The 26445-nt window shown below is 42.4% G+C and overlaps 1 protein-coding gene across 8 annotated transcripts in view; it reads left to right on the plus strand.

Moving 5' to 3' along the window:
• DPF3 (double PHD fingers 3) overlaps positions 1–26445 on the plus strand; it is a 170233-nt gene that overhangs the window by 52561 nt on the left and 91227 nt on the right. For all 8 annotated transcript variants that reach the window (XR_009967061.1, XR_009967062.1, XR_009967063.1 and 5 more), the window contains exons 2-3: positions 17379–17539; positions 22541–22648. Coding sequence is in view for 5 of the 8 variants with exons in the window: in XM_062630852.1 (XP_062486836.1) it covers positions 17379–17539; positions 22541–22648 (269 nt within the window). In the remaining 3 variants the exon portion in view is untranslated. The remainder of the gene's footprint in view (positions 1–17378; positions 17540–22540; positions 22649–26445) is intronic.

Consider the following 26445-nt stretch of genomic DNA (forward strand, 5'->3'; position numbering starts at 1 on the left):
TACTTTGAGTGGTTTGATTTGGAAATACCGTAAGTACCAGGTGCAGGTGGTAGCTGGAATAAGGAGAAAAAATGGGAATATCATGGTAAAAAAATGCTTGTTTACTGGAAGTCCCGGGTTAAGCTTCTTGAACTTGGGCTTCACCGCCTTCCTGTCTGTTTGTCCAGTTAAAACAGGAGATGTGCCTGAATCTCAAGTTTAAGATGGAACCTATTAGTGAAATTTCAGTCAAATGCTACATTTTAAAGCTCCCAAATCTGGGCAGGTGTGGAGTTGTGTCTGACCTGACTTTTCATCCATCCCTCTACCAGGATGTTTCAGCTGTAGCCTTTGGAATGGGCCTTTATATATGGTTTTGAGGCCTGATCACCCCTTTTATGCCCTGTGATATGAAAAAAAGGATGGATGAGAGGAGTCCACAGCCCTAGAGATGCTTGTCAACTGTATTCTTGGTCTCCTCCTTTGCCTTTCTCTGTAGCATGGGATATGAATCACCTCCTAGAACCTTCTAAGCACATGCATCCCATGAATGCCTTGGAATTGTGCATGCCCTAGAACACTAATGATGCCCTTTTTTTTGTCTTTCTGGGGCAGATTGTAGTACTTGAGAATACTGGTCTTTTTTACTATAGACTTTAAGGTTGTTTTAGAATACTTTGAATTTGTACCCAGTTTTTTGTAGGCCTCTCTGTGCCAAATACCTTGCACATTATTTTCTGGAGTTGCTGGAGACTGGTCTCCATCTTTCAGTTTGTAATTTCCAGTCCTTTGTTGTTCAAAGCCACACAAGTCCCTGCTGTGTGCTGTTCCATTTACTGCTCCCTTTTCAGTCTTTCCTTGCCATCATTCCTTCCTAATTCAAATTTTTCATTCCCAGTGGTATTGCTGTTTTGTTCAGTGGGAGCCATGATTAACAGTTTCCCCATTGGACTGATTTGGATTGACACCTGTCTTTACAACCTAGCAGTCTTTGAACAAATCCCTCAGTACACAGGCAAAAGCCAGCACCAAAACTGCAGCCTCTTTCTTCTATCTTGTGTGTCTCTTTACCTCAGCAAAGTGGGTATAAAATAATAGGAGAAATAAGGATGGAGAGCTCAGCATTTGCAAGCTTTAATAGCAGCCAGGCGTACAATTGCATGGAAATGATGTTTCTGAAGTTCAGATTCAGACCTTGTACCCAGAGTGACGTTAAAACATTATTTGTTGTAATTTACCTGCAATATTAAATGTTTTAGAAAGTGAAGTTCTATTTTTTCTGCTTCCATATTTCTTTTTTTTCTGTGCTGTTGATGTACTCAAATGTATTGACAGTTGTAATCACATGGAAATATTCTACTACAGTAGCCAGTTTGGTTCTTCATTGGCATATCATAAACATGTTTTTCAAGTGACTACAGACCATACAACCCTGAAGGAAGCAAATAACTGCAGAAACAACATACAGTATTTTTACTGCCATTTTTTGAACACTAACAACTCTCAAAGAAGTGGATATTGCTAGAAATTGTCCTCTTCCTTCAGCAGAAACACATGCTCTGGGATTCTTCTCCAGTATTTTATCAAGATTTTCTCTTTTCTGTAGGTAGAATTAACAGAAAACAGAGAATCAAACAAACCAAAGAAGTGGTAAATGCTCCATCCCTGGCAGTGTTCAAGGCCAGGTTGCCCAGAGCCTTGGATGGCATGGTCTAGTGGGAGGTGTCCCTGCCTGTGACAGAGGGGTTGGAACTTTGGAACTAGATGATCTTAAGGTCTTTTCCAAGCTAAACCATTCTGTGATTCTGTGATAAAAGCATGCGGAATAAAGATTCTGAAAAGTGTTTGTTTCTGTATTTAAAAACAATCTCAAAAACAAGTCAGCCTATACTAAATTATAACCATACATGCTACCACCTTGAATCCTTCAGGAATTTTTGCCACAGATGCTTGCCAGATGCTGCAGCAGTTTCCATCTGTTTCTCCACTTTTGGATGCACCAGGCAAAACTGAGAAACCTCACCAGCTAATGGACAAACTTATGGAGGGTAAAGTGATGTAGGAGCTGCTTAGTAGGAACAGACAGAATTTCATCTAAAATGATGCTGACTGAAGACACAAATGCCAGCTGTTTATCAGCTGGCTTCATACTGAAAGTTCATTTAACTTTAGCATGCTCTGTACTTGTACTTTCCCTCCTTCCTTCAGTCTTTTGCTTTGCTAGGAGTATAAGAGAGTGAGATATGAAGTTATTCATATAAGTGTATAATTTGCTTATAATTGAACTACTTACTTTCAAGAAGTCACATGGAAAGCAAGAGAAGAGGTGTCTTAGCTCTTCATTACCCCTGCAGCAAGAATGACCTGTAAGGGATTGTATCTAAACACATAAAATGTCAAATAAACCTCAGTTATTCTTTGCATTCAAAAGCCAAGCATAAATTCCTACGGCTCCTTCAGAGTAAAACGTTAAGTCATTCATGGCAGCCTTAAAAAAAAAAATCAGTGTGTCAGTGATTCATTTTTAAGTATATGCAATCTGTCTGTGTATAGGCAACATTATAGATCTGTGATAGTCAAACCCGAAAAGTTTGATTTTTGAATGGACCAAGAGGAAGCAACATAATCAGCAGGGTGTGGTGACCTGACGCTGTGCTTGCTGGCTCTGATGATTTGTCGTCATTGTTGCGTATTGATGGTAACCTGTGAGCAGATGCCTTGGTGCAGTGTCATATCCTCACACCATGATTAGGTTGTAGAACTCTGCAATTGTGTTTTCTTCCTGACTGTTGGTTAAAGTGTTGCTTCCCATCTCTCCATTTTCCTGCCTCTCTTTGACTACATCAAAGAGTGAAGAACAATCTCTAGTGCTTTGAAATATTAGCCAAGCCTTCTTGTTTGTTGAGCAAAGAGAGGTTCTGATTAAGCCTACAGTTTCCTCCAGAACCCATGTGTGATGGCTTAAGGAATTCAAGTTGAGCATTGTTTATATTACATAGATTACAATCTATGTAATACATTAGATTATTTACTGACTTCTGCAAAAATGTCCCATATTTCACTTAGTGACATGGTGCTATGTCCTAGTCTTTCTCTTTATAAGATGCAATGTGTAGCTGTTTAGTGTACGTTACACAGAAACTCCAAAGAAAGACTATCTGCATGGCTTTACTCTCGTACCTCTAACCAAATGATGAGAGTTTTTACTGTTCAGTGCATATGGCTTGTAGTTCTTTTTGGAGAGAAGTGGGGAGAGTGTACCCTTGGAGAGACAGGAGATAGTCATTCTGTTGTGCATATGATAAAGCCAGCAATGTTGCTGTCAAATACTAGTGGTTCCTAATGTAACTACAATGGAGAACCTCTGGTTGAGGACTGAGGAGACATTATGTCTGCTTTGTGCTCAGTGGCAGTTACACCAAGATGATTTATCTGTGTATGATGGTCCTCAGAAGGAGAAGACTTCTGTGCCCTCCTTGTGTTGTGACCTTTTTGCAAATCCTTCTACTTTCTTCCCTTCCCAGCTCCTGCCCATGGAGGCACTCTTCCCTTCCCCCTTCCATTGCCTTGGAGCTGTTTTGCTTCTCCTGATGAATGTCAAGTGCTTTGGGCTTGCAGCCCTAATGGGTGGGGGTTAAGACTTGGATCTACCCCTGAGACAGAGTGGAGCCAGCAAAGACGGGTTACTTTAAATTGTGTGGTGACAAGCCTTTTTTTTCCTTCCCTTTTTGTTCCCAGAGGATAGCTGGGGAAGTTTGTTGTGCCAAATGCTTGGAATGTGGTTTTTCTCCTCTTCTTCCCCTTCAAAACAGAAAGAGAAAACTTTATGCTGTGAATTATGTTAATTGGGGAACATAAATCCCAACTGTAGTGCAGCACTGCTGGGCCTAGGCACCTACTGAAATTTAATGAGGGAAGGGCAGCTTTCTCTTGCCCTCTGTTCTTATGCTCTCCCCACATCAAACTCTTTCTTGTTCATATGGGAGCATGGGAATGCCACGGACAGCATGTACATTGGTCCAAAGTTCTCACAGGTCTGAATGCAGTATGTGACTCCTTTAAAATAATGCAGACAGAGTAAGGCATGGATGTTCTCCCAGGCCAAAGTTAGTTGTGTAGCCAGAGTAGGAAAAAAGAAAGAGAGATTCACCTGGGTACATGACTGAAGTGTTTGCAAGCCTGTGTAAGGCTCATCCATGCCACAACAGAGATTTGATGATGTGTGTGCCCTGACCATACACTTCTGGACTGATGACAGCATCCATGTAACATGTTACATGACTGATAGTTTCTCAGAACTTTATGTTGAAGTATTTTTCTCATGGTTACTGACTGGCCGAAGAGATGTCTCGTTATATTTACAATGGAAAATAAGAATCCTTCTTCCTATCCCAGCCACAGTACTGGGAATAAGTTGGTGCCCATCAGCTTATACAGGATGTAATGGAGTCTTATGCAAAAAGCCAGCCTAGAAGGGCCTTGATCATAGCATGAATTTGAGTATAATTACACAGAGTGTATTAATGTATACTTTAACGGAGATGGACAAGTCCATCTGAAATGGCTCTGGAGCAAATGCCAAAAGAGAAAGTTTCCCTTTGGCACCAATGTTTCAAGAAGAAAAGCAATTCATAAGTGGAAGAAAGGTAGATTGGGAGGGTAACAGTAAGAGAGCTTAGAGGGCCCTGGAAGTCCCAAAATTTAGTAAAACCAATACTGACTGGCTCTGAGGTCTGCTGCAATAAAACAGTAAAATTTGCTCTCAGGTAAAAATGCTTCTTATGGTGGTGCAAGACCAGTATTCATCCCTCAGTTCTGGATAATATAACGTTACTGCAGGTGGTATTTTACCTGCTGGTAATATTGCACTGCTTTTGCCCACAAGCTCATCAATGTTTGTGTAGCATTAAGCATTAAAAGTCTTATTTTCATTAGCTTCACCAGCCCTTGCTGATGCAGCACTGGAGGTCTGGGAAGAACTGCTTGCTTTTGCTTTGAGAGATGGGATGAAAGGTTAGAGGGGGTGGATGGTGATTGCATGAGCAATGCAGGTCAGGTTACTGGTGGATTCCTCTTGCAAGATAACTGAGAGCTCTCTGAAAGGTAATTATTGGAAAGCATAAATTCCTGAGATAACCTGTCCAAGAAGAAATACTGACAGGAGCAGAGGCCATGTGCTAAAGGCTAGCCATTACTCCAGGGCAATGGGCTAACCTCTCTCTCTTGATTTTTCTGTAACCTCTCCTTGCTCTAATAGTTGACTCCCTCAGTTCTTTTCCTTCAGTTACTTGTCAGTCTTTTCCTGGTTTTTGTTATGGACCACTGTGATACTTGTCTCCATTCTGTATTAATTGGGGTGCAGACAAGTGAAGCCTCAGTATGAAGTTTAGTTCCAAGTCCAAATCCTTGTTTAGTCATTGTCTTTGCTTGTCATTATCACTGCAGTGTTCAGGTAGCTTTTACAACATATCTAGAAAAAAGGAAAGGTTGTTTTTGTATTTCTTTTCCTGATTTTTGTATAGAAGAGCTTCAACTAGCTTTCAGGGATGACATGGAGTCAGCTTTGCTTCTGAATGAAGAAAATTGCTGGATTGCAGTTGGAGAAGGATGTCTTGAAGACAGAAAAAATTCAGAACAAAAGACAGCAAAACTGGGAAATAAGAAAAGAGCCTTCTCTTTCTCTATGGCTTTGTTATGTAAACTCTCTGTGTTTTGTCTGTAATGTAGAGATAATGATATTTATCCAGCTCCTTTTTCCACTGGTTGATTGATTATTGACTGTCTCATGATCCCTAGATTACACTTTTGTGACCTACAGCTTTAACTAGTGCAGTGTATTAGATCCCAGAAAAAAATGGAAGCAATGCATTAGCTGTGGCTACTTCCAGCTGGGAAAACATGATAAACTGACCTGAACAGGCTTGCCTACGTGTACCTGCTTCTAAGACCTCATTCTAAAAGTGCACTGAAGCATATGCTGTCTGTTCAACTGCCATCTCTGTTCAGCAAGGCATTCAAGTATCTGCCTAACTTTGAATTGAAGTGGACCTGCATACTCAGTGAGGTGCTTTGCTAAACTGGGACCTAATGCTTAGTCACAGCCAGGGTTTCATCTTGAGTCTTTGAAGACATCAGTGAACAAAGAAGACCGAAGAGGAATCTGAGATCTCCTCTAGCATAATTGGGATATGCATTGAACAACTGAAGTCCTTAAGAATGGTGACACTTGACAAAAGAGTAAGTTGTCTGAGCAGAAGAGAGGATCTTTATTGTGCAGTGGTAATTGCAGGAGCACACTTCTGCAAGCTTTGCTAATTGCTAAGTGAATTACAAGGCTTTTCTATTTTCTTTAGTTGTTCTACAGTAATCACCACCTCAATCTGATACTTAAGGTGGTGCTGAGAACACGAGGCAAGCTGGAGGAAGAGCATATGCAAGGAAAGTTGGTGTATAGGGGAACAACCATCAGATATTTGACTTTCTGAAAGCTAGTTGTGGCAAGTGCTTTTTCTTGACTTTAATAAAGAGTTCCTCTTATATGCTGCATAAGTATCTACAGAAACAAAGGCACAGGTGTTTGAAACATGCCTCCTCAGAGTTAAGCAGTGTGTGTATTTGCAATGATAGTTTTCTGTGCTTCAATTGGATGTGCTCCAGGTGCAGAAGATCCTGTACCTAGTCGTTTGACTTGGTTCAAGTGTGCTCTTAAGGCAGGACATTCTTTATTCTGAGGCAATCGTGAGATGATGTGTTGGAAGACACAGTGCATCTGTTTCACCTCTTCTAACTTTCATTGTTTCTTTTTGAGGAGCAATAACGATCCTTCAGCAGAGGAATGCCCGTAATCTGCCCTACTTGCATTTGTGGGTGGAGCTGGGGGGAGGTGAGAAAAGGAAATCTAATTCACAGTGCTCTTGGGAATTCCCCTATGTAGCATGAGTCAAGTATATCCCTGCTGTACGTCTGCTGAGGTCAGTAGATTTATAGAAGTGATTGTTCCTGTGTATTCAAGAGAAATAATGACTCAGAGAAACATAACTTTAATTATGTAGGCTTAAGATGACTTTGGAGAGAGCAGAAAGTATGATTTCCCGTTGTGTTTTGTGTGGTTAATAATTATTGACTGGGTAGAGTAGACTTTTGTGTTTTCTTACATGTGTATTCTATTTGTCTTATGTATCTTGACTGAGGAACTGAAAGTGCTACCCATTCAAGACTGGTAACTTTAAAGTATTTGTTATAGCTGATCATTTTTTTCCAAGCCTGGCCTCAGAGGCAAAGTAAACCCTAATAATTATTATTTTAGATCTATATAAATCTCTGCTTTGCTTGTGTGATCATTTCACCTGAGCAAAATGGATTGTTTCCTGTAGTGGGATTTCCGTTGCAGCAGGAGATACAAAGTTCCTGCAAAGGAGGCAAATCAGCAGAAGAAAGTGAGCTCACGAACTCTTTCTAGTCAAAGGATAAGAATAACATAAAATATTAATGTTATTACAGTTCTGTGTGATAGGGAAGCTTGCCTGTCATTTAGGAACATTTCTACTACTATCCGCATGTTTATTTCGATCTCTTCTAAATTCTGCCATCTGGATTGACTGGCACTGTGTACCTGTCTACTCAATAACTACACAAGGTGCAGAGGAAATCCCAGACTGGGAATTTCCAAGAGGGCTAACAGATATCATTTTAGAGCAGGACTGTGCTGTAGAGCTTGGACAGTTGTGACTCTGACATGGGTAAAAGCATGCAAAACCCTCATGCTCTCTGCTGGCACCTCACTGTCTGTTGAGATCTGATGGAGATACATGGCTTCGTGAAAGATGAGATACGTATCGGCACATGAAAAGAAATGCTCGTCAGCTTAGCTGTTGTCATTTTGGCCGATGATGTAACTGTGGTGGGAGGGAAAAACTCCTTCCATTTGTATATGCTGTGTCTCCCAGGACAGCTGTGCTGACTGAGTGAGGTAGCTGTCACCACTGGCAGCATGGACAGGCTTTTTCCCATTGCAAACAAACAAGTGTACTACATGAAGACTAACCCTAGCTGTACTGCTGGACACTACCTTTGGTGGCAGAAGGGGGTTTGTGAGTTCACCCTCAGCTCCCCCAGGCAATGCCAGCTGGGTTTGCTCAAACAGATCAAGCAGCCTTTCCTGAAGTAGATCAGGGAGCACTGGCAGGAAGTGTGGGAGAAGTAAGCTTTAGGAGACAAGCAGTGAAATTGTGACAGAATAGGAGGGAAGAGGTAACATTTTTAGCCAGCACAACTAGGGTTAGGAGAACATGTCCGTTTATGATCTGAGAATCTTTTTGCATAGATAGTGCCTAAAGTGATGCACATGATTTATTAGCGAGGTAAATGGAGGATGTTACTTGCTGTCTACAGGGGAACTGTTAAAGCTACAAAGGAAGTTATGGCAGAGTAATTTGCAGAACTCTGGTTTGCTGGCTTCCCAGTGCCAGCTTGAGTAATAAATTGTTTTTTACTAGTCTCCCTTTCTCCTGGATGTGGGCATGCAAAAGATAGGTCCACTCTGGGAAATCAGGACTGAGGGAGTTGAATGGATAGATTTTGTCTTTGACTACCTCTGTCCCCTAAGGTGGTGGCTGCACTAAACCAAACAGACTTCTGGTGACCCCAAACCCCAGCAGCTTGAGATGCTTCTTTAAAAACACATATAAAAAAATATCTCTTGAATGTTGTCCTGTCTGATCTAATACTGTTGCTGAAGTTTTCATTAGCTCATTCCTTTAGTAATTGGAGAGATTTTTTGACCTTTTGGTGGAGGTTAGGACCAAGCTGAATTCTGACTGCTGTCTTCAGATGCAGAAGAGGTCTAGGTTATTACCTTTCACACCTGTTGTTCATTTAATTGGATGATGCTGCATCTCTTTAATAAAAACAGAAACCCTGGCCTGAGAAAAAAGAGGTGCTCTGAGATATCCCCAAGGAGTCTGCCTCTGAGATTAACCTAATTGGTCACTGTGCTGAGTCTAATAGAGATTGTATGCAAGTCTGTCTCTGGAAACAGCTGAGATAGCCCAGTATATGGCATGGAAACTGTTGCTGTTACTTCTCCATGGAAATGGAAGAAAAGAGGAGAAGTGGGCAAATTACTACAAGCACTGTAGTATAATTGTTCACAGTCCACTATATCTGAATGGGCCTGAGCAATTAATCTTCTAAAATACCTCAGCTAAGTACACATCATCTTGTACTATACAGAGATATCCCTTGTATCTAGCCATTAACTCGCATACTAACTGCTGAGTAAGATGGGCATACTCAGCAGTTAGAAGCAATCCCACTTTTTTGGCTTTGGGAGCTGGGAATGTTGCTGCAGACTTTGCGTGAGGCCATGAACAACTGCAGGAACACCTCCAGCTCTGGTCCTTCCTGCACAAAGCTGCAGCATCTCCTGAGCCTGAAAGCCAGATTCGGCCTGCAGGCTGCTGTCAGCAAAATGCCGATGCACAACACTCTTCTTGGCAGTATTAACTTGTGCTGCTGTTTCTTTTCTTTAGATGGAAGTGCTGGCAGAGTTGTCATACTTTCACAATACTTGTGAGGATGGGGGTAGTCAGATCCATTTTCCCTCAATGTAAGTTATGCCTACCTTTTGTCGTTTTTCCTTCACAGATGGGTTTTGTTTTTTTTTTTGCGTGAGATGATACCTGTAGTTTCACACTGGATTAATTTACAGTCTGAGGCTGTTTCCGGGGTAGTGAATTTAGCTCATTCTATAAGGTTGGGTTCTGTTATGATTCAGCATCACACCAAGATTCAGGCAGTGATAAGCCTGTTGATTCTGCCACAAATAGCCAGTAGGGATTTCCAACCTACTGAGGGAAGTCTGCTGATAAATGCCTGGCAAAAGGGGATCCCTCTGCCCTTCTGCACATAGGGTATAGGATAATACTAGGTGCTCAGAGGAGGGTACTGGAAAATCTCACATTACTCTTTCACTGATGTAGGATTCAACCTAGAATTGTAGCTCAGAGCACCTCCTTGACTGTTGTAAAGTCTGGGCTGTGCCAGTGCTGACCTAGGAACTTGTCATCAGTTCTCTGATGGCTCCTAATCTCTTGCACCACATACAGACTATGCACCTGGCACAGTACTTTTGAACAAGTGCTTGAAAGCTTGTCTATTTTGACCTGGCTGTATGAGTTCTTCCAAGGAAAGGCATTAAACTCTCCTTGAAAGCCTTTCCTTTCATTTACCCTTCAATCACTGGTGCTCCAGCAACACTGTGTCTGCTTGCAGCTGTATACTGCTTTGTTGTCTGATACGTGTACTCTGTCTACTACTGAAATAGTTCTACTAGCCATGTTTTTTCTCTGACTCCCATGGTGGGAAAAATTGTACAGGCCTCTTCTTTCGTCCATCAGGTGAAATTATTCAATCTGTATAAAAATGAAATAGATGTCTCAATGACTGGCTCTTGAAGAGTCTGGGATAGATGTGTGTTTGTGGGTCTTTACAAAGCTGCCAAGTTTATGTAAAAAACCTGAAAGCCCAGAATGTTTGAGTCATCCTGTAGCACATCTGGAAATCCTATTTTGCCTTTACTTATATTCACACCCTTTACAGTATCAGAAGATGTCGTGCAGGGACAGACGCAACTGACCATTATGAGAAAACTGATTCTGCACATTCCTGCACTACCTGCTTTGCCCTCAGAGTTTGTAGTAGATTCTGAGCAATCTGTTACACTTCACCTAATATCAGGAAAGCCATTCTGTATTTCTGTTGAGTCTCAGTGTCCTACCTCTCTGCGGTTGCAAAGGGTCCATAATTGTAGCATGCAGGAGCTGCCTACACGCTAGAAGTTCAGCCAGAGGAGGGGGCCAGCCAGGCTTTGGTGGTCTAACACTCTTGAATATGTCATATTTTCTTTAGCTTGGATCTTTTGATGAATGTTGTGTTAGCATCTTGCAATGTAATGTGAGGATGAGCAGAGCGGAATACTTCATCTCCTCTGGGAAGATGCTCTGGAACTGGGGGTCTGCTGTCCAAACGTGTTGCAGGAGGCTGGTGATACTGGGCTCTGCTAAGCACAGATTTCCAGTTGCAGCTGCTCTTCTGGGTCTAGAAAGAAGAAGCAGCTGTTGAAGCAGTTTGAAATTAGTCCGCTGTGCCCTTTGTGAAAACTGGTGTTCAGAGCATATGAAGAAAATGCATGAGGACAGGCTGGGGACTACTCATCTCTGGCCTGCTCTGCAATAGAGTAGGTACCACAGTTTTGCAACTAATTCTGTCTTCATTGCTTATCTGCTTTAAGGTAGGGAATCATAGTAGCCCAGCCCACATGTGAAAAACCCACATGAGCATAACCAGACCACTGCATGAAACAGAATTATGCTGACTGGGGGGGAAGGCCCTTTTAATGATTGTGTCTATTAGATTGTCCACATTAGGGTCTGCCTCTGAATCATAAGCAATGTTAGCTCATAGTTTGTAACATTTCCCACTTCCAGGCAGCCTCACTACTACCTCTTCTGACTCTGGGAGCTATGCTACCCTTGCTTTCAACACTGAGAAATCTGGGAGCCAGCAGTCTGCATGAAGCAGGGGGAAAGATACATAAAGCTGTGTGTCATCAACATAATGGCTGGCATTGCTGCCTATATTCTTCATCATATTCCCTAGAGGTTTTGCACAGATATTAAATAGAAGTGGTGGAAGAATTAAGCCCTGTGGCATTCTTCAAGTCAAGGCTCAGGGAGAGGGGGAGCAGTCTCCTCTCAGGGGCCTCCTGGGATCTAGTGGAAGGAGCAAGTGTAGCCAGCTCAGCGCAGCTTTTCAGCACTTGCCAAGACATGTGGTTGGTCAAGTTGTACCTTTGGTCTGCAGTGTTGTGGGCAGCTGACAGCTCAAGCAGGGTCTGCATGATATCTTAGTCTCTGTCCATCTGTGTGAGAAGGCCCCATTGGTGCTTCATTTACAGACTCACTCATGGATGTCTCCAAAGGGAGAGTGCAGAGTACTTTCTGAAGCTGCATTGCATCACTTGTTTCCTACCACTTCTCAGACCTTGCCCAGTTTGAAACTGGATGGCAGTGCTGCTGAAGAACAAAGTCTGATTTAAAATGTCTTTTTCAGTTGTCCTCAGTGTTCCTCACAGTATCACATGATCTAAAATACAAGACTAGAGGCTAAAAGTATAGTAAATGAAAACTACATGGTCTTGAGGAGAGCAAGTCCCATATTTTTGATCATGGCTGAGGACCACTGCAAACTGTGGAAGGAAAAGCCTGTTGCTTTCTGTTACATGATTAGTCATTTCTTTCTGTGCTATCAGCTCTTTACTTGCCTAGTCATGTAGTGAGCATGGTTTTAGAGGGAAATGACTAGAAAGGGGCCTGGCCTCAGGAACTGGAGACAATCTGGATTCATACTCAAAGAATATGTTGAAAATTTAAGAGCTGCACTTACGGAGGACTGCTGCTTTGTTATACAAATTCTCCAGGGGTGATGTGGGCCAGTAATCATTGCTGAGCTTGGCTGGTTTTATGTCTTCAGTGAGTGCTCTCCTCTCGATCCTAACCTGAAACATGAAACTTGGATAGCTGTGACTTTGCGGGATGGGCAGGAAAGCAGTGGTGGAGAGCTGCTTTGCTGCTTTCAGGGCCCATCAGGATCCCTTGTCATCAGGGAAATAAATGTCCTGGAGCAGCTGGAGTGAAGCCAGGCTCTTGGCCCTTGTTGCTCACTTACAGGTTTATAAGCCAGGCCAGTTCTTATTGGTTTTTGGTGTTTTTTTTTTTTTTTTGTTTAAGGCATGCCTAGACAGAGGAGTACAGGAGGTACTGTACAGAACAGTGGTATGACAGAGTTTGATCAGAAAACTTCTGGTCTAGTTAAAGCAGGTAGGCGAAGGTTGAGAGAAGGGAAGGGTTGTTCTTTGCCAACTTTGTTATTAGGTGACCTGATTCTATCACAGAAAACCTCAGTCTCTCAATGCTTAAAAGGACAGTGACCTCATGAAAGTCACAGGGGACGACCCTCCATCCCCGTGCATGCTCTCATGCCAGTGACAACCTGTAAGGCTGCATGGAATTGCACCAGTCTCACATCGCTGTCCCAGGACCCTTGGAGCTGGTGGTGCTTTCAGAGTGCTCACCTCCCTGTACACACTACATTTCTGGTGCTCCAAGCCTGCTGTTTAGTTTCAGTCCCCTCCTTTTTCACATAAAAAGAGCCACTAACTACTAGTAGACATATACCTCCCCCATGCAGCCTTGCAGAGATTCCGGGTGTACAGGTTGTTCTTTCCAAGCCAGGGAGCTTTTCATAGTCATCCAGAACCAGGTTATTTTAGCGTCCTTGGGCTGGAATGTCAATGCAAAGCCTGTGTGTGTGCCAGCGGTGTCATCCTCCCACCTGCCCCAAGCATCTGGGATTTCATCTGTGGCCTTGCACTGAAGGGCTCTGTGCTTTTAGTAGTGTGCTGACAACTGTACTCTGCGTTTCCAGTTGTGCTCTTTTCAGGATGATTTGCCTTCCTAGACATGCAGTTGTTCATGTCTGCTCCTTAATTTTGTTTTCCCCAGCGTCTTTGAAATCTATGCGTATGCTGATGATTTTGTGTCATTAATATCAATCTAGGCAAGTCTGTGTGACCTTTCACTCCCGTGTCCAAAGGGAAGGATCGACCCTTGCAGTCAATCACAGCACAGCACTGACTCATACATACTTTTCATAAAAATAATGCAGAAATTCCCCATAGCCTTTAGATATTTTTTTCAGGAGATGAAGTGTAAGTGTTCCATAGCAACACAGCTTGGGAAAACTATGAAGCATGTAACATCAGATAATTAATCTTTCTGACATATCATACACTTTTTTACTATTCATATTGTCTGTTTATTTTTCTTTTTTGTTTTGTGTATCTTGCTTGCTCAAACTCAGTTGATCCGTTTGAGTTTGATTTGAGCTCTTGTACTCTCAAGTCTTATTCCCGTCCTTGTTCTCCAGCTCCATTGTAAGCCTCCTGGGAGGGCACTGGTATTTGTCCCACCTCCAGGAATTCACAATGATGAGCACAATTGGACTGTACTTTCCCTCTTTTAACCCAATTCTAATAATACTTTTTGCTTTTCCTGCGTAAGGCCAAATATACTCTGTTTAGATATGTAGCACAGAAAGTAAAGAAAACAAATCTTGAAGTTTAAAGTTCCTAAAAGAAAAAAACCTAACTGAAATTTGGAATGAGTGGGAGTCACTCCAGTGAAGTCTAATGGTAAAACAAAACAACCAGCTACCCAGAAGTAATTTCAGAGAAGCTGTTTTCCACTGAGATATGACTGTCATAAGGAAATATTGTTCCTTTATTTTCCTATATTTGATTATTTGTCACCCTTTAAAAGTTCCATTTATAATTAAAGTCAGGGCAAATCCTCAATGTCCCAGTATCTGAATACGTTTCCAGTGAATACTATAGGTCTGGGGGTTTTGATCATGCTTGCTGTAGTGGAGCCAAGGCAAGCTTTCTTAAAGTGTGGAGATGACTAAATGCTTCCCCTAAACTATTTTTCTTTAAGGCAAAAGATGCATATTTAATATCTTTAACATAAATGTAATGAAACAGCTAGATTACAAGACTGTGTCAAGACTGAATGTGACCTGTTAACTGGGCAGTTTCTCTCCCATTATGGTTAAAAAAAAAATCCTTTCTCTCTCTAATACAAATCTGAAATTTGATTTTACAACCACTTGAGTGTGCCATTTAAAGCCAAATATTTAACATTCTAAGATTTACGGTTATTTTCAGTCTTAGAAGAATGTGGAAGCTGAGGTCAACTCCAGCCAGATCCTGTATCTGGGCTGCTGAGACATACTGGTTTTGTTAATATGGATGCTTTGTGGTGCAGTTACATTCTGATGAGTGGAGTGAGTTTTAGCATAAAGAACACCTCTGCAGGGGTGTCATTTTGTTGTCCCACACCAGTGCTCATCCTTCCAGTAAACTCCTTGGAGTTAGTGAGCATCTCTGGCCTATTACAGGGGGAATATGACATAGCTCTGTGGAAGCTCAAGTGTTTCTGGAAAGAGCTGTTAATCTTTGATCAACTGGAGTCTCCTTGTTACTGACTTTGATTACACAAGTGTACAACTTTAATTACAGCTTTTAATAAGCTTTCATTTCTTCCTAGTCACATTCTTTGTGTAGTAGGGCAGCTTATCTTTTCCTTTCTCCTGCACTTCCCTTTCATCCCCCCTGCCTTTTTATGGAAAAAGGGGTTTGAGGCCACTGTGGGGGATTCAGTGTCCAGAGGGATCCCACTGTGCTCGCCCATGGCTCTGCCCTCTGCATGTTAGACCAGAGAGCTCTCTCCTTCACCTGCCCTGCAAAGATCCCTGCACTGGCTGCTCCCCAGGAGCTGGTGGTCAGCAGTAGGGGGACAGGTCTGTGAGGCACCACATACACACATTCGCTACTGCACAAACCCACTGAACAACCCTTAGAAAGTCTCTGTAGCCAAGGGACATACCGACTCCTGAGTGTAATTCCTGCTCCCTTCTCTCCCTTGAGGACGCTTTGAAATGCAGCAGGTGAAGTCAGAATAGCAGAAGGCAGCAGGAAGCTGGTGGGCTTTAGCATGCAGACATGGTATTCATTCCACATCCAGGGGCTCAGTGTGCTGGATACCCTCTGCTCATTAGAGAAATGACCTGGTGGAAGCTTTGTGAGAGACTTATGGACTTGTAATTATACATAATTGAGATATGGCTTAAAATAAGCATAAGAAAGTGGGTTTTTCACATGAATCATTTCAGCTGTGGAACTCATCACCCTGCAACATTTTAGGTATGAAAAAGTTAAGTGGTTTGAAGAGCTGGTTGGATAAATTCAAGGACAAAAGAATCACCGAAGTATTAAACGTAATATTGCCACCATTGGGTAACCTGAGACTTGGGGAAGCTAAGTTCTGATCATTAGACATGAGAACGGGGAACTAGAGGTGCCTCCCTCTGTATTTGCCCTGGTCTTGCACTCTTCCCTGAGCCTCTGCTGTTGGCCCCTCTCAGCAAGAGGGTATTGGGCTAGTACAGCCTAGGGGAAAAGAAGATGGCTTCCACGGAAGTCAAAAGGTGCAACCAAGGAGTGACTTAGAAGGTGTGAGTCAGAAAAAAGACACAGAGGGTAAAACAGAGCAAGTTGCCGTGATTTGACGTTCAGAGGTGTGCAAAGGGAGTATACTTTTAAAATACCAATTGTGCCTGTGGAAGAGGATAGTGGGGAAAACAGCTAATAAACCAGGAAAGGGAGCCTCTTTTATCTCTGTGCATGCATCCCTTTGGCTCCCTTGCTGTGCGTGCTATACTCTTTTTGCACACTAATGAATATCAGAGTCAGAGCAAGTTATGCTATGTATCACTCTACTCCTATTTTCTAATGAACTTACCCCTAATGGGTACCTTTCCTAGCTATTTCATGTCACGACTCAATTTCACCTTGACAACAGATCAAGAATGAGGTTCAGTAGTGTGGCCCACCTACTTTGCAATACTCCAGCATGACAGCTGCTTTGTGTCCTCAGGGTAGCTTTACTTTGATGCTTTTCCCTGTTTAGAAACATTTGGAGGGAGGATTTTGGTAATCTCCAGCAAGCAGAGTTTTTAAACCTTTCTCAAGGGAAGATGAAGATTCTATGGAATTTTTGAACAAATAGTTATTTACAAAATAAGTGACATTGTCTTTAGAACTGTCCGTCCCACTGGGCCTCAGAGGAAAGCAGCATTTGCCAAGCTGGATCTTACTGGTCATTGTTGTAGCCTGCTGCTGCTGGTGCCTCAGGCTTGAGTGTGGCAAACTCTGGAAGGGTTATGACCAAATGTCTAGTCTGACCACTGCAGACATGGCCCTAGTTGTTTTCATACCTCAGAAGCACTCAGTATGAGGACTATGCCCTTTCCTTTTATGGGCTCTCTGACACCAGAAATGCTGGAGTAAAGTTCTGAGCTTGGCTGGCTTTCTGGTTGCTCAAAATATAGTGCAGGAGTTGCTGTTAACATGGGGTTGAAATGACTGGTTTGCTGCATTGGCTGGACAAACCACAGGGGAAGAGAAACAATAGAATGAGCTCCCTGTGGTGTATGTGTTGCCTTACCCAGGGTCATGGGCCAGTGTGGTTGCATCATTGGCTCATTTGGTAGCTGTGCCACTGCTGAAAAGATCTGTGTCCAGTTCCTGAGTGTCTGATCTTTTGTTGGCACGTTCTGCATGATCTGCTCCTCCAGTGTCTCGTGTCAGCAAGCTTTGCATGTCATCAGGGAAATTTTTTCTGCTTGTGCACTTATAAACCAACCTGATGTCCTCTTTTTCCTCATCTTGTTTGAGGGGACGGTGCAGTCTCTCTTACTCTCTGCCCTGTCTCTTTTGGCAGACTCGGGGACCAGTTCTACAAAGAAGCAATCGAGCACTGTCGCAGCTACAACTCTCGGCTGTGTGCTGAGCGCAGCGTCCGCCTTCCCTTCCTGGATTCACAAACGGGGGTAGCTCAGAACAACTGCTACATCTGGATGGAGAAGAGACACAGGGGACCAGGTCGGCAGCATTGTGTGTGTGTATGCATGTGTGTATGGGGGGCTGGCCACCGAGCCCTCATGGGGTTTAATTAATAGGAGCTCAAACCTGCTGCAGGCCACACAGAAGAGAAGCTGCCTAAACCTCTGTGCCTGCAGGGGATTTCCTTTGGTAACTGCAGAGAGCTCATCCTGATTATTCTCCCTCTACCCAAAGAAGTGCCTGGCATGGTAGTTTCTAAGGCTGCATTGTCACTCTATTCATGCTATTGATCCCAGTCTGTAGCAGAAGACACAATGCTTTGCTCTAGGTCAGACTGGAATTGTCTTCAGGGTGGGGAGGTGGAGGTGGGAGTTTCTCAGGTGAATGCTGAAAATAAGGAATTATATAGGGAAGGATATAAGGCTGATGTAAAATAGAGGAGAGTTCAGTTATTGGAATGAATGTTTTTTTGGTGGTTACAAACATATCTATAACTCCTGGTTTATGTATGTCCTTAAAGAGCTTTGGCTAATGCCTGTTCCAAAGCTCAGTGAAGCCCAAGGGAAAAGACCACTGTTATTTTTTTAGACTTTGGTCAGTCTTTCCTATGTTAGAGTAAGTTCTTCTGAAATCCGTGTTTGAAAGGCAAAGGACAGTCATCAGTTCAAAGGCTGTAGGTGTTAGTCAGAAGTCCTCCTGAGCCACAGGAGAAATTTTTGCAGAGTATGGCTCAGTGTCTGACGCACCATTAGCTCAAGGAACAGTTTTTTTTGACAACACCAAACTGGGGTTCTATTATTTTGGTTGTTTTTTTTCAGGGGCAGACCAGAGAATGCAGGCAGGGAGGGTGGTAGGGTGCATGGGCACTGGGAGCATGACTTGCACATATGCACGTGTACACATGCCAGTTCCTATAAATCATACTGAAAAAACTCCCAAAACTCCAGATCTGGAATTACAGGAAGGTACAGCCTGCTCTTACCTCTTCCACTGGACAGTTTGCAGGAATGGCAGGAATACATAGGATATTTCCCACCCCTCCTGGGGCTAACAAAGCAATTGCTGCTTCTGAAGAGTGCTTAGCTGAAGCTTTCCCTCTCCCTTTCCTAGGATATACTGAGGGAACAATCCTTGCACTGCTTCAATTGCTGAAATATCCGAAGTAGGTTTAGTATTGCCTTGCAGTATTATCAGAAAGCTTTTTCTATAGTAAAACGCAGCCAGTTCTGGTGCAGGAGGCAACAGGTGTTTTACCAGTGTTAAAAATACCCGAAACATGTCTCAGCTGCCAAATCTACTGGGGTAATCTGGGACTGCTGAATGTGGTTTACAAGCTGGGAGTTGTCTGAGGTTCTGGGCTAACCCTTCATTTGTAGGTTGCTTCATGACCACAGCTGGGTTTTTATTTCAGCCGAAAATTCCCCATTCCTAAGAGATTATGCCTTGGCAAAACTAGCTTTCCTTTTTTTCTTTTTTTTTTTTTATTTGCTAATCTATTTACCCAAGGAACTTCTGTTCTTTTAGCATCTCGTTGAGTAAGGGGCTGCTATTTTTACCATTTTGAGCACAGTCATAAGTAGGTGTACATCCACTGTATCCACAAAGTAATGTTTTGGCAAGAGCATCTGCTAAAAGATAGACACAGGTAGACTTGTATGGGTCTCACTGGTGTCTCCACACTTACAGAAGAAATCATCATAACAGCATTATGGCATCACATCAGGAACCAAGAGGTCTTAACACTTTGCCTTTCTCAGCCACAAGCTGTCTGGACTACCTTGAGAAAATTCACTGTGCAAATCTTTCATTCCTCACTTCTGATAGTGAGCTATCAGTTTACCCTGCCAAAGGGGATCACTGGCATTTCTCCTGCAGGTCTGCAGTGGAGACAATGGAACATTCTTCACAGAGAGTCAGTGTGAAACATGCCTCCCACATCTGCACTGGCTACCAGATCTGTGCCTTTGTTATTTAGAATTAGAATAATCAGTGCGAAATGAAGCAGCCCTCCTCCCCCATGTACACTTTCCTCTTTCTTGTTTTTTATTAGCCCATTTAGTGCTCCCTTGGGTGTCTTTGCATCATCTATTTCTTGCAATATTATGGTGGGTCAAAGCATCCCTCTACAGCTTTAGCATGCCTGTTTTCAGGCTGTACAAAGGCATTTATGTCCATACTGAAGGGCTCTGGAAAGTCTCTGCCAACCACCCTGTATGTATCTGTCTTGTGTATTGTGTTCAATGCCATTTACTATCCCTAATCTGAAAAACTGTACAAAGACAAATGGTAAAACTCCAGGACCTCTTTTCACTTAGGCTTGAAAAACAGAGAGAAGAGTCAGGATATCAGCATATTAACCTGGGTTCTTGCTGTCCTGTTTGTTAAAGGAGTCAGAAAACTGCATTTCATGATAAAGAGTTCAGGGTTAATTTCACACAATACTGCACATAACTCCCTCCTTTTCCCCTCCTCCCCCAGCCTTTCACACCAGCTTTGAGTTATGACTCTCCTACACTAATGAGATAAACAACATAGCTCACTGTAGGTTCTGCTATTCCATCTATACGCAAATGGCTGGAACCTTCTTTGGTTGCCCTATAAGGCACCGGAAGGAGAGACATCTGAACCAGTACTGAAGACAGTAAGACCTGTATATGCATCATTTCCATATGCACTGCAAGATCAACTGTGGATGGGCTAGATTCAAAGTATTCAGAACTGACCTTTTCCTCCTTGATCCTCCTTTGTGTAAAGAATCACAGATCCACACGTCATGTGAGCCAGCACAGTGGAGGTCAAGGTGGAAAACCGAAGGTAGCATTTTATGGGTTTTGATCAAGCAAAAGCTAGATATGTTTTTAAGTTCACTGAATGGCTGTGTATTAATGAGCAAGGGTATTGTGAATAGAAACTGAGATCTTGCCTCAAGGGTTGCAGAAATGGATGTTGGATCGTCCATCTCTTAGTGATCTGTCTGCCACCTGGAGTAGGTTGTAGGTCCTCTAGGGAAGAGGCTTTCCCACCTCTGCTTTTTCAAGGCTACTTGCTTTGTTTCTTGTTGGGCTTTCAGTATTTGTGGTTGACTTTCACTGCCCTGCCTGAATCCAAACTGCTCTTTCATGTATGCGCACTCAGTAATTGAACATGAACAGATACTCCCCAAAAACCGCATAGATCCTTGTTCCTCCCTGTCTGGGACTAGTGCTCAATGCTGTGGTGCTTATTTCATTCAGATGACTTCTCTGTGGAGGCTTCTGCAATGGAGAGCTGGTTCTCTGTCCTATTCTTTGGTCTAGCAACTGCCATTTCAATGTTGTGAGCAAGTTCTTGCAGAGGACCTGCTGGGAAAGGGTGAGGCTTCTTGCCTCCACCTCTCTAACGACTCACATCAGAGCCAGGCACAATTCACCTCATCATAATAGCAATTGTTTGCAGTGGTTAATGTTTGCAAAGTGCCATGAAGAAGTGTGTCTAAACACTGCAGAAGTGCTAGTTATTCACAATTTTTATTTCCCAAACCAGTCCTAAGTGCCCTGCTCTGAAATCTATCTTTCTTAGGGTGGGCATAATGCCCAGCAAGCTGTGCAGCAATGAAAGAAGGGTGTGAAACCCCACCATTTGGTAGCATTGTGTGTCCTGGAACAGCCAGGATCTCATTTGGCCATAACAGGCAGTGTCCTGTAGATGCTTAGTTTATGCACCACAGCCTTAGAGGTAGGTGCGAAGTGCTGGGGTCTGAACTGGTATTTCCAACAGTTGAAATATTTCAAACCAGGAGCTTAGGCTTCACTTGCAGAATTTGATTGGCCCATTCTCTTGAGGTGAATAATTTTGTTGTGTCTTTTCCCCAAGTAACAGGATATTGTTGTTTTCATTATCCTCATTTGGTTTGGTGGATCAGTTTTGTTCTCAATCTGGTCCACTCTCCTGACTGTTTCAGAAGAATGAGAGAACACTTCAGCCATCATGTTGCCCTTGAGCTGTTCTACTTCACTGGCACCCAGCTGTTCATTGTTGGTGCAGTCTTGATAGGTAACACCAATCCTGTCCTTTCTTATGCGATCTTACCTGTTTTCTACCAGCAATGAGTCTGAAATTGCAGTCACACTGTAGCCCCTTCAAGACAAAGCAACAGCAGAAGGACAGAAGAGCCAAAGCAGAATTGGTGGATGGAAAGGGTAGGCGGAGCAGGGAGAGAATTAAATTCTTCCAACTTTTCTGTGTCTTACTGGGTATTTCTCTGTGTCATGAGTATCTGGGGCAGTTGAGGACACTTTGAAGCACTTGGCAGTGTGCTTCTGTGTCCCTAGTAGCATTCACGAAGCCCTGCTGTGTTCTGAATACAAGAGAGCAAAGCATAGCTTGAATGTTGGCTAAGGGGTGTCTGTCAGGAGAACCAGGGCAGCTCAGAAGCCAGTGATGCCAAATGTGATTCAATGGAGCATGCAGTAATATAAACATTACTGCTGTATCTCCTCCCACATCCAGGATGTTGGCATGAGGAGGTAATAACTAGAATGAGGTATCTGTCTTCAAGCAGAAATCCAGAATTCAAGCAAAAATACAGAGTCCAAATAGAAGGACCTCATGGATATTGATTTGTTCCCACTTGGAAGATGAAAATTTCCAGAGCTGCTCTGTGCATCAGGGCCTTATGATTTGCATGTCAGAACTTCATCTCTTCCCTCCCAGGGGGTTTTCTCTGCCAGTGGAGGAAGCATCACCCCTGTAACCCAGGAGAGTCTGAAATTCTATTTACCCTCAAGAAATCACAAATTATTTATGTGCAGCTCTGGTTTCAGTGAGCTGAGTGAAGTGTCTAAGTGAGACCTAGATTCTCGGTAGGCCTGATCCCAAGAGGTGCTGAGGAGCCTCAGGAGCACTGGATGCCTTGAGTGTGTAGTTCTGCCTCATGATGTGCAAGATTGAACCCTCCAACAAACGATATGCTGGAAGGGCAAAAACAAAGATGCTGGAGACAGCGCTTGTGGTTTGCAAACTGAGATGTGATTATATTTATCTTTTGCCTTTTACCTTCAGGCCTGGCCCCAGGTCAGCTGTACACGTACCCAGCACGTTGCTGGCGCAAAAAGAGGCGTTTGCATCCCCCTGAGGATTCCAGGCTGAAGCTGCTGGAAATTAAACCTGGTAAGTATTTGTTTGCCTCTCTCCCTCTCTCTCTCCTGTGCTGCAGAGCAGCTGGTATACGTGCAAACTTGGCATTTAGACCTTGGACTGTATCTTTTTGCCCCTCTCCAACCATTTCTCTGTACATCTGTTGCGTCTTACTTGATTTGGTGTAACAATATACACTAAACTCTCTGCATGCAACTTATCCCTTACAGAAATGTGTGCAACTTGTATTCAATGCATTGGGAGCTGAATTTACCTTCCACAGGGGTGAATCCTGGCCTTTATTAGCAAATTCATAAGGATGTAAAGGATCAATGTATTTCTAATTATTTCCTCAGTGCGTTATTAATACAAAATCTCAGTCTGGCATCTGCTGCCTCATCTCTGTGAAAAAGACTGCTGTGTGTGTGGAACACTCTGGTAAGATTTTTCATAATGGGGCTGGGGACCACGGGTGTGACCAGATTATAAACAGAAAATAATAAAAATTACTGAGCATATGCCACATTTGTATATGCGTGTATGGCTGTATGTGTACCTTAGTCCATTCTTCTTTAATTCTTATAGTTCTTGGTACTCTTCTCCTACAATTAAACTACGTGAAGTGATGAGTCTGAATCCTGAATGAGTGACTGTAAAGCAGATGTGAAGGAGGTACAGCTGTGTCAGAGCATGGTGTTGTGCATTCTTCCCTGCAGTTAGTAATAAAGGCTTGCTGTCATTGGGGTCAGCTATTACAAGAAAGAGAGAACACACATACTCACAGCTGCATGTGGATTTTAAGAGATGAGACACTGCCAGTATGGAAAGGATGGGATAAAAAATACCCCAAAATACAAATTAAGAATATTTAAAAAACCTGTCTGTCTGACAGAAGAAGGTGTCTGGGAATGGAGCAATGCTCAGCAATACTGATGGCTTTGCTTCTATGCAGTAGTTGGTGAAAAGAAAGGAAGGCAAGTTCTAAACCCAGTAAAATCAGAGGCAAAATTCATCTTGATTTTGGCAGAAACAGTTTTTGAAGGCTTTCTATCTTCAATATAGAAGATGTCAGCAGGGAAATGGACAAGAGGAAGAAATGCCCGTAACTGCTCAGCAGAGCCCCTCAGAAAGAAATGGTGAAATCAGTCAGGTACACTGATGGAAATGGGACTGGACTCTAGGAAGAGGATGATATTGTACCATAGAAATGTCTATCTTGGACTTTGTGATAATGCAAATGCTGCTGTGTCTTGGCAATTTAGTAAAGTGGTAGTGTAGAGTTTGACTCTTCTTTGTTTGCATTATGCTTCTTTGCTGTATTCACTGAATGCCAAATTAGCGCATCCTACATGCCACGGGGCACGAAAGGCAATTACCACAAAGTTATCAGATAAAGAGACCTCAGCATGTCTGTGTCTGTGTTGTTTTCCCTGCTATAAACATTTCTTCTGCATCTCAGGAGTGCTACTTCTGTTGCATTGCCGGTGGCAGCCGAATAAGGCAAGTTCTATTGCTCTGCCATTTAAATCTGTTTTCCAACCAATTTCTATCTAGCGATTAACTTTCCTTATCAGGTACACCACAAAATAATTTCATTCCATTTGTGCATATCCAGAATAAACTCACTAGCCAAAAATGTGGTTTTTCCCTTCTCTGATTTGAAAGTGTAAAACTTATGGGAAGCATTGGATCTCTATTTAAAGATATCTTTTGACAATTTGAGAATAAGATAGTTTAAATGATTTTCAACATGGACAACAGAAATACTGTTTGGTTCAGAGGGGGACATTGTGGGAAAACCTAATGGTGAACTTAGGAAGCTACCTTGTGCTAGCCTCTCTCTTCCTCAGTCAAACGTTAGATGACTGTGGGGCAAAGATTTCACAATTTAAGATCCCCTAAAAAGCACAGAGATGAGAATTGTAGGACATTTAAAATAAATTTGGAAGAAGTCTAATCTAAATGTTCCACAGTTTCACTCCTCCTATGGCTTGGATATCCTAGTCATGGCCTAGAGCTGTTCTCTGCAACCAGAGAGGGCTTGTGCTCGATTTTATGTAGGAGTCTGTTGAATTGGTTACATACTATATAACATACACAAGCAGTGCAATTCTACATCAAACTAGGGCTAAACCTCACTTCTATTATCTTTTATATTTATTGTTTAGTACTTCTCATAAGACTGCTGCTGTAGCAAACACAGAATGGGATCTTAGTTCCAAAAGTTGCCAATCCAGCGGTCGGTGGGATCAGCACTAGGGCAGTGAACACTTGCTTGGACTGCATCTGGGCTTTTGAAGGAGGCTTATTGTAGTAGCAAGCTGTATCCAGAATGTCAAGACTTCTGCATACTTCAGGAGATACGTAGACCTAGGTTTTTTGTTTTGATAAGTCATAGCTAGTCATCAGCTGGTAGAAACTAGAAGCAAACCATTATCTTGCTAGCAGTTCAAGGGTATAATAAATCACTTATTAATTATATAGTATTTATATTTACAGCTTTTGTAGTCTTGGTACCTCACAGGTTTAGGTAGTACATGAGACAGCTTAGTGAGTGAGAGTTTCATATTTGGTAATACCAAAACCTGATGAAGAAAATAATCAGGCTCTAATGGTCTCCTGATTTTTTCTAAAATGCAAGTGCACTATAATGTTTTTCTTGGGGTCAGTTGCTACATGCTTCTTAACAGAACATGGTGTTTTTATTGTCCTGGTCAGTTGCTTTTATTTGAAGTGGAAGTGTTTGGTTTTAAGAATAGTTACAGCCACAGTTGTAAAGATCAGAACACTGGAATAGGTGTTACTGATGCAGCCTTTAGAGGTCTGTTTTCCTCTGCCACTGTACTCAGTTACATGTGTGGATTGCCCTAGTAGAGTTATTTGATCAAATATCTAGCAATGTTCATGTTAATGCTATTTCTAAGCATGATCCATTCCACTCAGTAGCCTATCCAATAGATAGGAAGTAGAAATAAAGTATTGCCAAAACTTACTTATGATAACTGCTTCAGTGACAATACACTCAATATTATTACCAGACCTTTAGGAATTACACAAAGTATTCCTGACATTTACTTTCACATGGGCTGGTCTTCATCTTTCAGTGGTATATTCATATCATCAGAACCAAGTGTTATGGCTCTAATGCAGCCAAGTTTTCATTGTTGTAATGGATATGATCTGTTATATTAGTCATTATAGTGTAGCAGTCAAGATTCCTTTGAGCAGTGGCATATATTTGAAACAAATCCCCAGTCATGGCAATATTGACATGCTGCAAATATTGTGATTTTCTAGGTAGAGTGCTAAAGTTATTTGATGTTAATACTCTCATAATACTCATGATACTAGATTTCTGTTCAACCAGGTATTAGCAAATCTGATTCTCTGCAGAAAAGGCACTTTCCAATTTCCAGCTCTCCTCCCACCACCTTGAACTGCAAATGCTGTGAAGGCAAATAATAGAGTTCTGGCCCTCGTTAATATCAGAATGGCAAGAAAGATGAGGGTTAGAAATGGAAGAGATCACCAATTACCCTCAAGGACCCTTGAAATCTTAATTGGTCTTTGTCCTATATGCTCAGTGGTTTTGTGGTGCTGGGTGCTATCACAATTCTGTGTTGGGTTACATACCAATATTGTGGAAGTGGTATTACCTACAGTAAACCCTGCTGACAATCAGGTATTACTGAAGCTTTGCAGCTATGTGGATGATAACAGATAGGGTGTGTATGGCCAAAAACTCCGGTGGAATTTAAATTGGTAGTATCCTACTTCAGTTTTACATGATGGCTAAATATGGATGTGTACGTACATGCACAACAGAGCTT

Source organism: Pezoporus occidentalis, unplaced genomic scaffold (genome assembly GCF_034315485.1).
Source record: "Pezoporus occidentalis ecotype Australia unplaced genomic scaffold, CSIRO_AGI_Poc_V1 ctg36, whole genome shotgun sequence".
In the NCBI taxonomy this organism is placed as follows: domain Eukaryota; kingdom Metazoa; phylum Chordata; class Aves; order Psittaciformes; family Psittacidae; genus Pezoporus; species Pezoporus occidentalis.